The sequence below is a fragment of the Nycticebus coucang genome, chromosome 21, assembly GCF_027406575.1.
Source record: "Nycticebus coucang isolate mNycCou1 chromosome 21, mNycCou1.pri, whole genome shotgun sequence".
NCBI lineage: Eukaryota > Metazoa > Chordata > Mammalia > Primates > Lorisidae > Nycticebus > Nycticebus coucang.
The window spans coordinates 22059486-22074576 of record NC_069800.1 but is presented as its reverse complement, the minus strand read 5'-3'; the positions used below and the strand labels follow the sequence as shown (position 1 = coordinate 22074576).

Below are 15091 nucleotides of genomic sequence, written 5' to 3'. Positions count from 1 at the left end.
AAAAATGTTCATCATCCCTATCTATTAGAGAAATGCAAATCAAAACTACCCTGAAATACCATCTAACCCCATTGAGAATGGCCCACATCACAAAATCTCAAAACTGCAAATGCTGGCGTGGATGTGGAGAGAAGGGAACACTTTTACACTGCTGGTGGGACTGCAAACTAGTACAACGTTTCTGGAAGGAAGTATGGAGAAACCTCAAAGCACTCAAGCCAGACCTCCCATTTGATCCTGCAATCCCATTACTGGGCATCTACCCAGAAGGAAAAAAATCCTTTTGTCATAAGGACACTTGTACTAGACTGTTTATTGCAGCTCAATTTACAATCGCCAAAATGTGAAAACAGCCTAAATGCCCACCAACCCAGGAATGGATTAACAAGCTGTGGTATATGTATACCATGGAATACTATTCAGCTATTAAAAAAAATGGAGACTTTACATCCTTCGTATTAACCTGGATGGAAGTGGAAGACATTATTCTTAGTAAAGCATCACAAGAATGGAGAAGCATGAATCCTATGTATTCAATTTTGATATGAGGACAATTAATGACAATTAAGGTCATGGTGGGGGTTAGCAAAAGCAGAGTGAGGGAAGGAGGAGAGTGGTGGGGCCTTGGTGTGTGCCACACCTTCTGGGGGCAAGACATGATCACAAGAGGGACTTTACATAACAAATGCAATCAGTGTAACCTGGCTTATTGTACCCTCAATGAATCCCCAACAATAAAAAAAAAGAAAGAATATAATGGAATATATTTATTAAATAAAAAAGGAATTACATTTAGCTTATAAAATATTTGGAATGTAAATATCAGGCAAACATATCACCCAAAGATAATAGATTTATTCCACATTTTTTCATACATATGGATACATTTTATATAAAATGTAACTATGTTTAGGGTTCAGGGGTCCTAAATTGTCTCCACATGCACATGGACATGGAAGATAGGAAGGTGGATTAGACAGAAGTTCTGTTCTCTTTCTAAACGGTAACCCATAGGGCTAGAACAGTTTGCTCCTGTTGCAATGACCCCACTATTTCTGTGTGTTAAGGCACCCCACCCCACCCCCAGGCCTGGGTTCATGTGGTAGAGTGTAGAACTGTGTGTTAAGGCAACCCACCCCCGCCCCCAGGCCTGGGTTCACGCGATAGAGTGTAGAATTGGAATACTATTATTCACCTCTTTTCACATGGTATGTGTCTATGGTTATTTTGAGATGTAGCTATTTAAGGTTTCATTTTTATTTTTAAACTCACATTTTGGGCTTTATATGATCCTTCTTTAGCCAAGGACTTGTATAATTGGATAGCTGCTGTTATGTTTTGCATGCCAAAATTTCCAAATAGCAAAGCGTCTGCCATTTTCTCCATAGCTTTCAAGTTTCCCATGTCAGCTGCTTTGGCAAAGAATACGTAGGCTCTGTTTCAAGAATATGAAGCCAAAAGTTTGATTTTCAAAACTGTAATTTTCTGTTCTCTCTTTTTAGTATTCTTACTACCACTTCTCTCTTAACAAGTAAGATCCAGTTGTTGTTGCTAGTCATAATACAGTTTAGCTGAAATCTGTTGAATTTTTTTTTTTTTTTGTTTTGGGACAGCGTCTTACTCTGTGGGCCTGGGTAGAGTGTCATGACATTAGAGCTCACAGCAACCTCAAACCCTTGGGCTTGAGCAATCTTCTTGCCTCAGCCTCCTGAGTAGCTGGGACTACAGGTGTGTGCCACCATGCCTAGCCTATATTTTTATACCAATAGATTTTTGATACAATTTTTAGATTTTTATATACATTTTATATTTTTTATGCATTTTTTTAGATTTATACTTTTTTTTAGATTTATACATTTGTATACCAATAGATTTTTTCAAATATATCTGAAAAATAATGAAGCTATTCAAAAGGAGAAATATATAGGATACACCACGCTTCAAAGCTTATACAGCAAGTGAAGTAAAAAATGGAGGCATTTGTGCTAAAATAGTAAGTGCTTCCTTGGCCACCACCATTATTTATGAATATTTGTTATATAAAATGAATTTGAAAAACATAAGAATAAATCCAAATTAGAATGTCACATCTAGGAAGTTGCTATGAGGAGAATGATGATCCTACCATATCCCAAAATAATTGCTAAAACAGAACATATTCTTCAACACAGAAAAGCCAGACTCTTCAGAAAAATGACAACCAAACCAAAACTAAATGGTTCTAGAGTCTGACTGCTTGGTTCAAACTCTGGCTCCAGCACTTACTAGCCATAAAACTTCAGCCAAGTTACATAACTTCTCTGTATGTCTCTCATCTATGAAATGGGGATAATAATAGCACCGACTTCATAGGGTTGCTGTGAAGATTAAATGTGCTAATCCATGTGAACTGCTTGGCCAAGTGTCTGGTACAGAGTAAGCATTCAGTAAATTTAGCTATTTTTGTTGGGACTGTTGCATTGATGCTGAAGCTTTACAGTATGGTAATTGTTCTCCTATAATCAGGGGGTAAATGGTGTGAAAGTTTAGGATTAAAATTACAGGTGCCCCAGGATTACCTTAAACTGCACTTTCTGAGTCTCAGTCAGAACTTGGACCTGATCTGAATAACAAGTAGTGATGGAGAGTCTTGCAAGGTCAAATCAGGTGTCAGAGACAGAGTCCTTTGGGGATTTATTTTTACTTTTATAACTTTTTGGAAGTAGCAAGACCAGAAGGCATTAACCTCTATCCCTGACCTTCACTCAAATACGGGGGGGTGGGGTGGGGGACACACAAAATCTACCATTGCTTCTAACTCAGGCGACTCAACTATATGTACAGCCTTTCCATAGTGATGCTAAAATAAGCTATTATTAGGAAAGACTGGAGAGGAATAGTGTGAGCAAGAAGGGCCTCAGACAGAGAAATATACAGGGAGGCCTTAGAGTCCTGAACTTCAAAATAGAGGGTGAGCATACCAATGGAACAAAAAGAAATGGAAAACTGGAAGCCCAGAGGTCAAGAAAGAAATTAGCCACGGTCAAAACAAGCTGACATTCTGGAGGCTAGATAGCAAATGTAGCAGAAGCTCTCAAAGGTCAATAGAGGCAAATATCTGGTATCCAGGCACAGGCATTGGGATACAGACTCCCTTGAGCCCCTCTATCACATGGCTTGCTGCTGCAGCTACATAGCCTGCTGGGATGAGCAGGGCACCAGCATGGACCAGGACACAGAAAATGAGATGGGCTGCAGGGGCATTCCATAGTATATCTTGTGTACCCAGCAGCATTATATACTATGTATCCAGCCTCTGGTCCTTGTGGGCAGCAACAGGCCAGAAAACAAATCTTCCTAAGTGTCTTGATTCCAAGGTGCAGGTAGGCATGTAGGTTCCCTGTCAGGAAAATCCAAGATGATACAAGGAATACTAGAAGCAGAATCCAGGGCTGGAGAATGGTGTTTGAAGGTTAGGTAAAATTAAGATCTGGGCTACAATCTTCAATAGAAAAAAAGGTGGGAGAAGATGGGCAGCAGGGACAGATTCCAAAAGACAATTCAGTTAGGTATTTGGATCATGTCTACAGGACCTGGCATTGGGTGCTAAGGAGGGTCCTGGGGAAGGCGGGTGGTGTGGCTTATCTGCAAAACTTCTCTGCTAATGGGGAGTGATTCTTAATGAAGAACCAAGCCTGGCTGTCACTGAAGCTTCCTAAAAGAAAAGTTTGTTCTCTCTGACATGTGCTTGTATAACATCTGTACTTTTAACAGTACTGACTTATAACAGCAATGATTTTTCCCACATATGCATAAGAAATAAATAAAAGAATGATTGGTCTTGGACGTGGCTGTGTACGACCCCAAATAACTAGTGTCATTTCTATCCTCTGCTCTGGCCACCCTCTGGAAGTGGCACTTCTGTCGCTCTTGGGAAGGGACCTGGGTAGGTCAGTCTGCTCAAGAACAGCCTGGGATTGAATTGACAACCACATAGGTATAACCGTTCCCATGCTGCTGTTAGAACTAGGTTTTTACCCTATTCTTTAGACCAAAGAGGAAACTTCTCTCTCTTCAAGTTTAAGTGGATAGTTACTTGGACCTTCTAAGAGTGATTTTGTCCCTTCAGGCTGAATTCAGAGTTTCCCTGGACTTGATAGAATGCATCTAGCAAGCTTCTTCTTATCTCCTTGGGCTCTCTTGCTATAGGCAGAGCCCATCTGAAATCTAAAGCCTGCCCCTCAGAACTCCATTGTTCTATCGTCTAGATTGGGTTGAGAATTCTCTTTTCTTACTTGCCCACTGAGTGGGCATCTCAGTGAGATGACTTCCCTATTAGGCTGGATTATATTTGGGGGGTTCAATTTTACCCCATCGTCATCTTGACAGTCCACAGGGACATTTAGTGTGACTAGGTTTTGCTGGGGATGGTTTTCTTTGCTCCTACAAAGAGCTTCTAATTTAACTTCCCCTAGAGAGAAGAACAACTCCAACTCCCTCATTTCCTTCTTTGTGTCTCTTGGGAAGAATTACAGAATCTTTTTGACTCTTCATTTTCTCCTCTATATTTTGAGGATACAGACGGTCCCTGAGTTACAAACATCCAGCTTATGCACAACTTGCACTTACAAATGGAGGCCATTACAGGTAATTGATAAATGTACCCATTCTAATTTACATACAAATGCAACTTAAGAACAAACCTACAGAGCCTATCTCGTCCATAACCCAGGGACTGCCTGTAATAATCTATGTCTCATATCATTATTGTGAACAATGAATAATAGATGTGAAAATAGAAAAATAACTAGCACAAAGTAGGTGCTTGATCACAGCCAACTGCTTCTTATCTTCTAAATTTTTATACTCTTCTCAGAGGTCAGGTTTGAAGACGCTGCTGCTGCTTTGTCTGGGACTGCCTGGCCAGGGCTGGTGTGCCTAGCCTACCTGAAAACAAAGGATGTATCTTTGGGAGTTTAGGGCCCATTCTCCTATAATTGATTCAAAAAAACCTTTGCTTTCTTCAGCCCCTTATTTTCCACTTAACCAATTCTGAAGCTAGAGATAAAAATAGCAAACACTGGTCTCCTGGTTACCAGATCTCAGGCACTGTTCTTTTTTTTAAAGGCAAGAGTGAAACAAAGTTTACTGAGGAAGAAAAAAGCTTGCAGAGTAAGAAAGCTCACAAAGCAGGATACATTCACTATAGACAGTGGATGGGCCTCCACTGCCAGGGCAAGTAAGCAAAGAGGAAGTATTCTAAGAACTTGACTGTATTATCCAGGCCACAAAGAGGATTAGTCACTTACTCAAGACAACACAGACATAAATGATAGAGCTACGGATTTGATTCCAAGGTTTCAGCTAGAGCCTTGAGGGGCAACCTCAAGTCGTGTCCCTCCACTGGGGGAGCACAGACAGAAGGTATTTCTGCTTTTCGGTCAGACAAGGTAGTTGAGTGAAGAGAGAACAGGCACAGAGTAAAACCATGTGGCCCAGCCTGATTGCTTCCCAGTTTTATATCTGTGGTCAACTGACATTAACATATTTGAATTTCTGTTCCCTATGTCCTAAAGGTGTGTGTGTGTGGGGGGGAACTCCTTTAAGAGTGTTGTCACATTTGCAATTCTCGTCTGTTCAGGGTGATGATTTATGGGATTCTTTAAATATGATTTGATCCTTTTAAAAACAAAAGCTTATGGACAAAAAGAAGCTAATTTGTTATCCCAATTAGCCTTTAATGATAAAGTAGATCGTGGGTTGCTTTTTTCTCTTAACCTGGGCTTTAATTTAGCCAAGGTAATGGGTAAAGACTTACTCCGCCTTTTGTTGTTGGCTTTTAGACTGCTGGAGAATCTTGGTGCCCATCTTAAAAAGCTGCTCTCCTTCATCTGTGAAATTTTTCTTTGCTTGCATTTTTATTATATATGGATAAACAAGAAAAATAAAAACAATTTTACTTCTATGTTACATATTTTAAAAATAATGGGCTGACATAACATGCTGGTTTGTGTTTGGTTCTACTTTTTTTTTTTTTTAAGCTTTTCATTTCAGGGAGTTCCCTTGGTGTTGTTCCTTAGCTCAAGAATAGGTTAGAAAGGAGGAGGTGCATGTAAAGGTACCCTTCCTGTCTTCTGTGAAAGGATTTGGTGGTGGGGGGGCGAGAGGAGAGATAGCTCTAATGGTAGCAGAAAGACAGATGTTTCCAGACTAGGACAGGGATGCAAGATTTTGCCAGCAGAAGGTCTGAGGCACCAGGCTCTCTGCCTGGCTGGCAATGATTTCCTTGTGTGAGCACTGAGCCTAAGCATAAGAACCGTAAGATTGCAGGAGAATGTGAGGACATGGGCAATAGGCATCTCTAATCGTCTTAATAATTTTTCTCTGCTTGATGCTTCCCCCTCTCCCTAGAACCTTTCTAAAACTCTGGAGAAGGCACAGGGAGAGAGAATACCAACACTGCTTTTGTAGTATGAGAACTCAGAATCATTTTTCAGGATTTAAGATAAATAAAAAATAAAATTTTACCTGCTACAATGATATTTTCTAAACATTTATGTAATACTTCACAATTTTCAAAACATTTTCATCAGTCTATAGATGGGGAAAGCTATATGGAGGAAGACTCAGACTTATAGCTTCATCCCCTACCCCAATACACACACACACACACACACACACACACACACACACACGAGTCTTCCACATTATCATCGCACCCCTGGATGTCCATTACGACAGTTAGTGAAATCTCACATTAGGTAAACCACACTTGAAGCCATTTCAAAGGAAAGGCACTGTTGGTTTAATACCTTTTTAACGAGACCGCAAAGAATGAGTGGCTCTTGTTTTTCTTTTTCTTGACAAGCTATCAGAGTTGCCCACTTTTCTTTTTAAATTAAAAAAAGATATATTTAAACATTAAATATTAAAAACTTAGACAATTAAAATTACAATCAAAACAAAAATATTTAACTTAAAAGCCAATTTAAAGTTATTTTGAGTGCTTCAAGTTATCCAATCAAAATAGTAACACTGGACACTTTTAGCATATATAATCATTTCTGCTTTGAGTTACATGTTATCTACAATCATGGTTGAAGGGGGAAAATAATGGGAAAAGCCTACTAATTTGTGTATGGAATAGTAATTTCTTGTATTCACATGCTTTCAATGAGTGAGAATGAATTTTGAAAGGTTGACTTTGCATGTATATGCATATGAGAAGGGATTTACCACTGCAAATTTCTACCTACGACTTTTACTTTTATTTGTAATTATTTTTGTCTTTCTCAATATATTGAAATATACATTTTCTTTGCTATTAGATGACTGATCAGATAAAGTTATCTTGATGATGTTTAATTTCTTTTTTAAATTTTAGAATATTGGGGTATGCATGTTTTGTTTACATACTTTATTTTTTGCACAAATTGAGTCAAGGTTATAAGAATGCCCCCCACCCAGTATGTACCATACCTAATAGTTATGAATTGATCCACTCCCTTCTCCCCGATTTCTTTCTTTTCTAAAAAACAATTTCTGAATTTGGGGAAAGCACAGTTAGGACATGGTTCGAGGTGACCATCTAGATTCGATGTAAAGGGCCTTCCTGAGACTGGAGTCCTCTGAATGGCCAGCTCGTCCAGACTTGTTCTGCTCTGACAGGAGGTCTGGACTCATTTGATAAGAGTGTTGCAGACAAGCCTCAGGAATACAAGAGGGTGGAGTAGACGCACCAGAGTACCACTTAAGGTGCCAGCAATTCATGAAAATGCTCCAGCATTATTCCATATCTAACTTGAATGCTGTTAGGGGATGAATTGTGATCCCTCAAAATTCACTTGTGGTGGTCCCAACCCCGAATATCTCAGAATGTAACCTTATCAGAATGTAACCTTATTTGGAGATAAGGTCTTTACAGAGGTAAGTAAGTTAAAATGAGGCCATTAGGGTAGGGCCCTAATCCAAGATGTCTGGTGTCCTTTAAGAAGGGGAAGAGACAACAGGGATCACATGCACAGAGAAAAGAGCAGGTGAGGACAAAGGACAAGTGTCTGAGGCTTCTCCATGCACACGCCAAGGAGAATGGAACCAACCCTGCCAACACCTTGAACTTAAGATTTCTGGGTTCCAGAACTGTGAGAAAATCAATAATTTCTGTTGTTTAAATCCCTCAGTCTATGATATTATATTATGGCAGCTTCGGGAAACTGGTCTCTGGAGTGCATGGAAAGCAAATTGCTGCTTCTCCCCTTGGGAAAGATGCACCCAAACTCCACTTCCCATCAGATCAAGGGCTACCACCTAAATGCAAGAGGGATTGTAATCTCCCATGAGCCCCTGAGTTTTCTAGGTGCTGGACATCTGACTTTCTCAGACAATTGGATGCATAAGTAGCCCACCTTTGACAAGACCTCTTTCTCATGATTATACTACAAATAGTCAGTGCAGCGGGTAGACTTTCCAGGTGTCCAGCATTTCCTGGACCCCGCTCAGCTCTCTGTGGGATGACAGGAGAACTAAGGATTGATGCTTTTTTCTTGCTGACTCTTCAGTTATAAATTTTCCCGATCAAGTCTAGTCTTTAATCCATACCACTTGTAATTATGGGTTCATCAAAAATTTGACTAGAAGCAAGTCTTTGGAACACAAAAGGACCTACTTGCTTTTTTCAGATCTTAAAGAAAAAGAAACTTGTTCTTTGTCATTCATTCTTTCATGTGTTCACTCAATCAGTAGTTATTGAGTACCTACCATATGGTAAACAACAACACTAGATATTGTGATTAATAAGATGACCAAGATACCGTCTGAGCCTGGCAGTGGAGGCAGACTTGTTTACAGAAAATCGCAATGCCACTTGGTAGGTACTATACCATAAGGGACTGTGGGAGCACAGAAGGAATCTCTGCTTTCAAACAACAGAAACCTGATCTAATTGATTTAAGCAAAAGGAACTTATTGGGAGACTGTCAAATGCTTATGAAATAAGTGGGGACAACAAGAACCAAGGCTTTCCAAGTGGTGGAGAGGCAGATGCTGCTCCTGGGACAGACTGGAACTCAATCCTTTTAGACTTTTCTCTCTCCACTCCAGGCTCCATGGAGAATGAGTCTGATAGTCCTAGTTGGGGATGACAGGGCTTTTCATTATATTCCTATAACAGTCTATAGATTGGGGAACGTCTAATTCCTCAAAAGGAAATTTGGGTGGTGAGAAAGGTAAGGGATGATGAGAAGACCCCCAAACAAATGCCCACTGCAACCACCCTTCCATGGCTAAGAGAAATGAAGACATTCTAGATGAAGTGACATTTTACATTGTTCTTCAAAGGTGGGTGGGAGTTTGTCAGGCCAAGAACGTAAAACTGGCATTCCATTTGGGGGAAACAGTCTATGCAAACAAACCACAGATCTGAAATGTGGGTGACAGTGCAGTGTGGCTTGAATGTAGAGTGAGAGCCTGAGCGACATGTCGGGCATGCAGTTCAGGCCTGCTGTGGCAGCGATAGTGAAAGGAGGGACGAGAGGTCTTTGTGAAGGTGAAGAAAGGTTCAGTAGAAAAAATAAGGAGAGCAGAGTGGCAGGAAGGTAGCTGTGGGCAGGGACAATTATTTTAGAGTTTAAAATCATATTGGTGAGCTAGCTCTGTATGTCTGCTAAGTGGAGAGCCGGGGAAATGAAGACAAAGAAGATTGGAACCGAGCAGGTCTAGGAAATAAGACAAGGTCTTCAACGTGGTTAACTCATCTCTGGCATGGCTGATGGAGGTAGGTAGCTACTGACTAACAGCGCAGCCCCCTTCTCTACGGGAAGGGAGAACTTCGCTAGTGCAGCCCGCTTCAAAGCTCCGAACTCCTCCTGAAACCCTGTCTGGGCTTAATTCTTTCCCTTGTCTTATACTGATTCCTTACTCCCTTGAATGTCTCACCAAAAAAATCTAAAATCTTAATCCGTAGATTTAAAAGTAAATAAATGTCATCTAAATCATCTACAAAAATAAAAGGGGAAATAATTTTTTCATTATTTTGAATCTTAAGTTGATATTTATATGAGGAACCACATAAAAGATCATTGAGAGTAAAAGGAATTAACAAGTGAGTTAGACGAATATCTTTTAATCTGACTAAAAATCAGGTGCTCTTATTATTGAAATGATACGAAGAGATTAAAAATAAGAAATTCTTTCCCTCTGCAGAAAACCTTGCCTACACAGACATTGTATCCTTTTAGTCTAATTTCAATTGTACTTAATATAAACCAATTCCAGGTTCAGATTTTCTAAATAATGCATCAAAAGAGTTCTTCACATTTGCCCTTATTTGTGCCAGGAAGATAGAATCCTAGGGAAGGAAGGAGAATAACGATCCATTACTAAATATAACATTCCATCTAAGAAAGAGTGACTCAGCAAAGAGTTTAGTCAGATACAGATGCTGTCAATTCAAATACACTTGAATAAGAGCACAGCCGTTTACAATAATCAAGTTTATTCACACTGTCCCCAAATCATTGTTGTCAAACATAAATTCCTCCAGTGGTAAAATTGCTAGGAAATTATAGACAAATTGTATTTAAGTAGGAAAAAAATTTCTCTTCAAATATATACTACGTAAACGTTGAAATAATTTGGATTCCATTATTATTATTTATATATTTAAAAAGTTCATTATAGAGATTTAATTCATTGTCTAAACGTTTTAATTGACCAGAAAAAAATACAGTTTATGAAACAATTGAAGAATGAAAAGCAACACTTATCATGTTATAATAATGGATAGTTTCTAGTGCTTGCACTTAATTTTCTCACTGACTGTAGGAGGAAGGGGCTATCATAATTCTCATTTTATAGATGAGGTGATACAAACAGAGAGGTCAGGTAAGAAGGGCATATTGTTGGTACCTGTATGACAATTGAAATCTAGGTATTCTGACTTGAGTCTGTGCTTATACTGCTTTTCAGAGCAACAAGCTTGCAAAATCACATGGCGGGCACCTGTAGTCCTAGCTATTTGGGAGGCTGATGCAAGAAGATCACTCACACCCAGGAGTTTGAGTTTGCTGTGAGCTGTGATGCCACAGGATTCTACCCAGGACAACAGAGTGAGACTCTGTCTCAACAACAAAAAACCCAAAATTACGTGAAAGATAAACACAAAGTTAATATCAACTGAAGGGAATTTGAAAAATAGGCCCATAAATACATTTTTTTTTGTTTTTAAATACATTTATTGTAATTCTTCATAAGTATTTAAAGCCAGGTATTGTTTACAGTAATACTTCATTTATCTGACATTACTGAGAAATTTACATAAATCATTTTTCCCATTAGGTGAATCATATCCCTTTGTATTCTGAACATTTCAAATGGAACTCTGTCTAAAAAGTGTACTATATATTCCTCCAACTTCCTCAGCAGTAGCTAATGAGCATTACTCAACCTGGTCTTGATGATTCAGAGCCTCGTGTGCACACCTGGCAACACCCAGTCCAATCAGTTTGGATGTGATTATGTAAGATGATGTCTATGGGAGGACTTGACAATGAGAAGCTCCTCAGTAATCAGGAGAGTAGGAGCGGCGAGGGAAAGACAGTGGCATGCTTAGGCCCGTGGTAGGCAAGAGTGCCTAATGAAAGTGGCTGGATTAACACCTAGCTACCTGCCCTTTCTAATAGGTACCACTTTAGGTTCCTCTTTCTCAAAGAGTTTGGAAGATACTTTTAAGTGGTATACAGATAGATCTTAAAATGTGATAGTATGTTTATTTTGATGTATATTCATATGTAGATTCTACTTGTAGCATGTGATACTAATTTCTATTTTTTTCTATAAAAAATTAACCAATCTAATTGCAAGTAGTTCTTACAACTTTTGGCAATTAATCAAATACCTTATGAGATTTATTCTTTAGTAACATATGGTTTTCCTTGCTATTTTAAATGTTTTTAATAATTTCATTTTCATTTTTATCTAATGCACAGTAATGCTGTTGATTTTTATATACTTTTTAAATTTTTTTGAGACAGAGTCTTACTTTGTTACTGTCAGTAGAGTGCTGTGGCATCATAGCTCACAGCAACTTCAAACTCTTGGGTTCAAGTGTTCTCTTATCTCAGCCCCCCAGTAGCTGGGACTACAGGCACCCGCCACAAGGCCCGGCTAGTTTTAGACACGGGGTCTCGCTCTGACTCAAGCTAGTCTTGAAATCCTGACCTCAGGCAATCTACCTGCCGTGGCTTCCCAGAGTGTTAGGATTACAGGCATGAGCCACCATGCCCAGCCTTATATACTAATTTTTATATCCAGCAATTTTATCAAAGCTTTTATTAATTATTATGGTTTAATAGATTTTCCTGACATTTTTTATGTAGACATCATGTCATCTGGGAATAAAGACAGTTTTTGTTTCTTTTGCTCTGATGCTTACTTTCTTAATTTATTTCCATGCTGACACCTCCAGAATAATGTTAGATTAATTTACTCCGTGAGAGCATCTTCATGTTTTCATTCACTTTAAAGATAACTCTCTTTACTTTTTTTTTTTTAAGATTGCCCAGATAGACCTTGAACTCCTAGCTAAAGTGATCCTCCCCCTCAGCCTCCTGAGTAGCTGGGACTATAGGCACATACCACCGCACAAGCTCTCTTTGTACTATTTTTTTTTTCCCCATCATTCTTTAGTGAAAAAAAACTATTTTTTATTAGGTTAAGAAAGTTACCTTTAAAGTCCTGGTTTACTAAGAATTTTTATCTGGAGTGGATGATAAATTTCCTCAAATGCTTTCTTTGCCTCTATTGAGATAATCATATGGTATTTCTCTTTTATCTGTTAAAATGATGAACTATATTATCATATTTAAAAATTTCAGTCTAAATTTGTATCCATGACATAAACCTTAGTTGGTGATGACATATTAATTTCATATTCATATTCATTGCTAAATTCTGATATTGTAATGTTTTATTTGTATATTTTTGAATTTACATTTGTAAATGAAATTTACCTACAATTTTCCTGTCTAGTACTAGTAATATCCACTTAGCATATCATGATTATACATTCAAAGTAATTAGGGAAGTTTCCAATTTTTTTCTATTCTTTGAAACAATTTGCAAATACCAGAGGTTTTATGTTATGGCTTGATTATAAAGGAAAAAACTTCAGGAATTTGTATTTTGCTTGTTTCTTTTCTTAAAAATAATCTTTCTAACTATGACTCCTTTTCTTTGCTATGCATCTATGTTGAAATTCTATTTTTTCTTTAATAAATTTTGACAAATTACATTTTTCCACATTTTCCATTTTCATCTGTTTTCAGATTTATTGAAATAAACTTGTTTATAAGGTGCTCTCATGATCTGTAAAACTAATAATTTTTAGAATTTCTAAAAATTAAAAAAAAATTCTACTGTATTTGCACTTATATTTTCTTTTTCATTCATTCTCCATTTCCTTTGTTTTTGTCCTTTGTTTTCTTTCTCTCTTGTGATAGTAAAAGTTGGGCATGAATTAATTGATTTTTAATATTTCTTACTTACTCTTGTATAATACTACATTTATCAATTCTATAATGTGACATCTATGCAGTAGAAATGCATCTAATGTCAACAGAATATCGTATTTAACTAGCAGCACTTTTATTTCTTAAAGATACAAAAACCAATGTTGTATCTTATAAATTTTTGCATTTTAGATTTGCTAGAAATACGGCATATGAAATTGAAACTGTAATTTCTCTGTAGTTACTGTTTTAGTGGCATTCCATCATTTTTATATGTGATATTTTCACCGTCAAACAATGATAAATACTTTCAAATTTCCCTTTTAACTTACTCCAGCCATGTTTAGAAGTGTTTTTACATTTCAAGAGAAAGGTCTTTTTTTGATTGTTTACTTACAATTTGTAATTGTATTGCATTTGTGTAGAATTATATAGATTCCTTGGTGTATCTTGAAACTTTTTGGCCTAGTCTGTGGCCAATTTTTATGCAGGTTGCCTTTTTTTTTTTTTGCTTAAAAAGATTATATATTGTCTGATTGTTGAACTGCATTCCCTGCTAGATAAGTTCAAATCTTTTAAATGTTTAATATTTTTTTGGTTTGTCAAATCTATCAATTTCTGAGAGATATGTTAAAAATGTTCAACAATTGTGGATTTGTCCATTTCCTATTGCAAGACTTTTTAATTTTTATATTGTGAAGTTTTGTTGAGGAATACAAGCTTAGAATTATCGGCTCTTCCTTGAGATTGTTCTTTTGAACATTGCGTGGTGACTCTTTTTGTTCTTAAGATTGACTTTACCTTAAAGCCTATTGTCTGAAATTAATATCAGCTTTCTCATGATTAATGTTGCCTGGGATATTATTTCCATCCATTTAATTTCAGATTTTGGCATTTGTCTTGTTTTAAGTATGTTTTCTGAAAACAGGATATAGTTGAGTCTGATAATTTTCTTTCAATTTAAGAGTCTCTGTATTTCAACTTGTATTTTTTTTTTTCTGGACTGCATTCAGGGCAATTTTTCTGATCTTACTGTTAATTTGTTAATGTGTTCAGTCTTCTTAACCCACTTATTGCCTTTTAATTTGAATGAATATACTTTCCATTTTTCTTGGTTCCGGTTGGTTCTTTTACACAGCTGCCCAGGCCTTTTTCATGATAACTTGTTTTTTCTTATAATTTCTTAACCATTTAAAAATGTATTTATTCCATAGGCTTTTTCAGATCATTGTCCTAATATGTCTGTGTGTGTGTGTACATGCAGAAAGCTGTCTGCAGACTGCACTCCCAACAACTGACTCTACTGAGTAGACTTTTTTTTTTACTTGTGCATTTGCTATTTTCTAAAATTATCTCGAAAACTCATCCCTATCAAAACTTCTTATATGGTAATTGTGGGATTGTTTCTCCAGAATAGGTTTGTGTTGCTTTTGTCAGGGTTTTGAGTTCTCATCTTTCTAAGAAATTTTTATATATATTGGCCTGGAAGTAGATCACCAAAATGACATAAATCCAACTCCAAATCTGAATGAGGCTGAGGGCTGTGGTGCAAGTTTTTCTAAGGAGTTTTACCCTACCAAAGTTTCAGTAGAGAATAAGTATCCTTG

General features: G+C 37.4%; 1 protein-coding gene across 3 annotated transcripts in view; it reads right to left on the bottom strand.

Annotated features, from left to right (window-relative positions):
• The window catches only part of SEL1L2 (SEL1L2 adaptor subunit of ERAD E3 ligase), an 81781-nt gene extending 75919 nt beyond the window's left edge, over window positions 1-5862 (bottom strand). For 2 of the 3 annotated variants that reach the window (XM_053574295.1, XM_053574296.1), the window contains exons 1-2: window positions 5798-5862; window positions 1273-1435 (exon numbers count right to left, since the gene is read on the bottom strand). In XM_053574295.1, coding sequence (XP_053430270.1) covers window positions 1273-1435; window positions 5798-5847 — 213 coding nt within the window. In that variant the 5' untranslated portion in view covers window positions 5848-5862. The remainder of the gene's footprint in view (window positions 1-1272; window positions 1436-5797) is intronic. The other variant, XM_053574294.1, reaches the window with a different exon arrangement.
• Between the last annotated feature and the right edge of the window lie 9229 nt (window positions 5863-15091).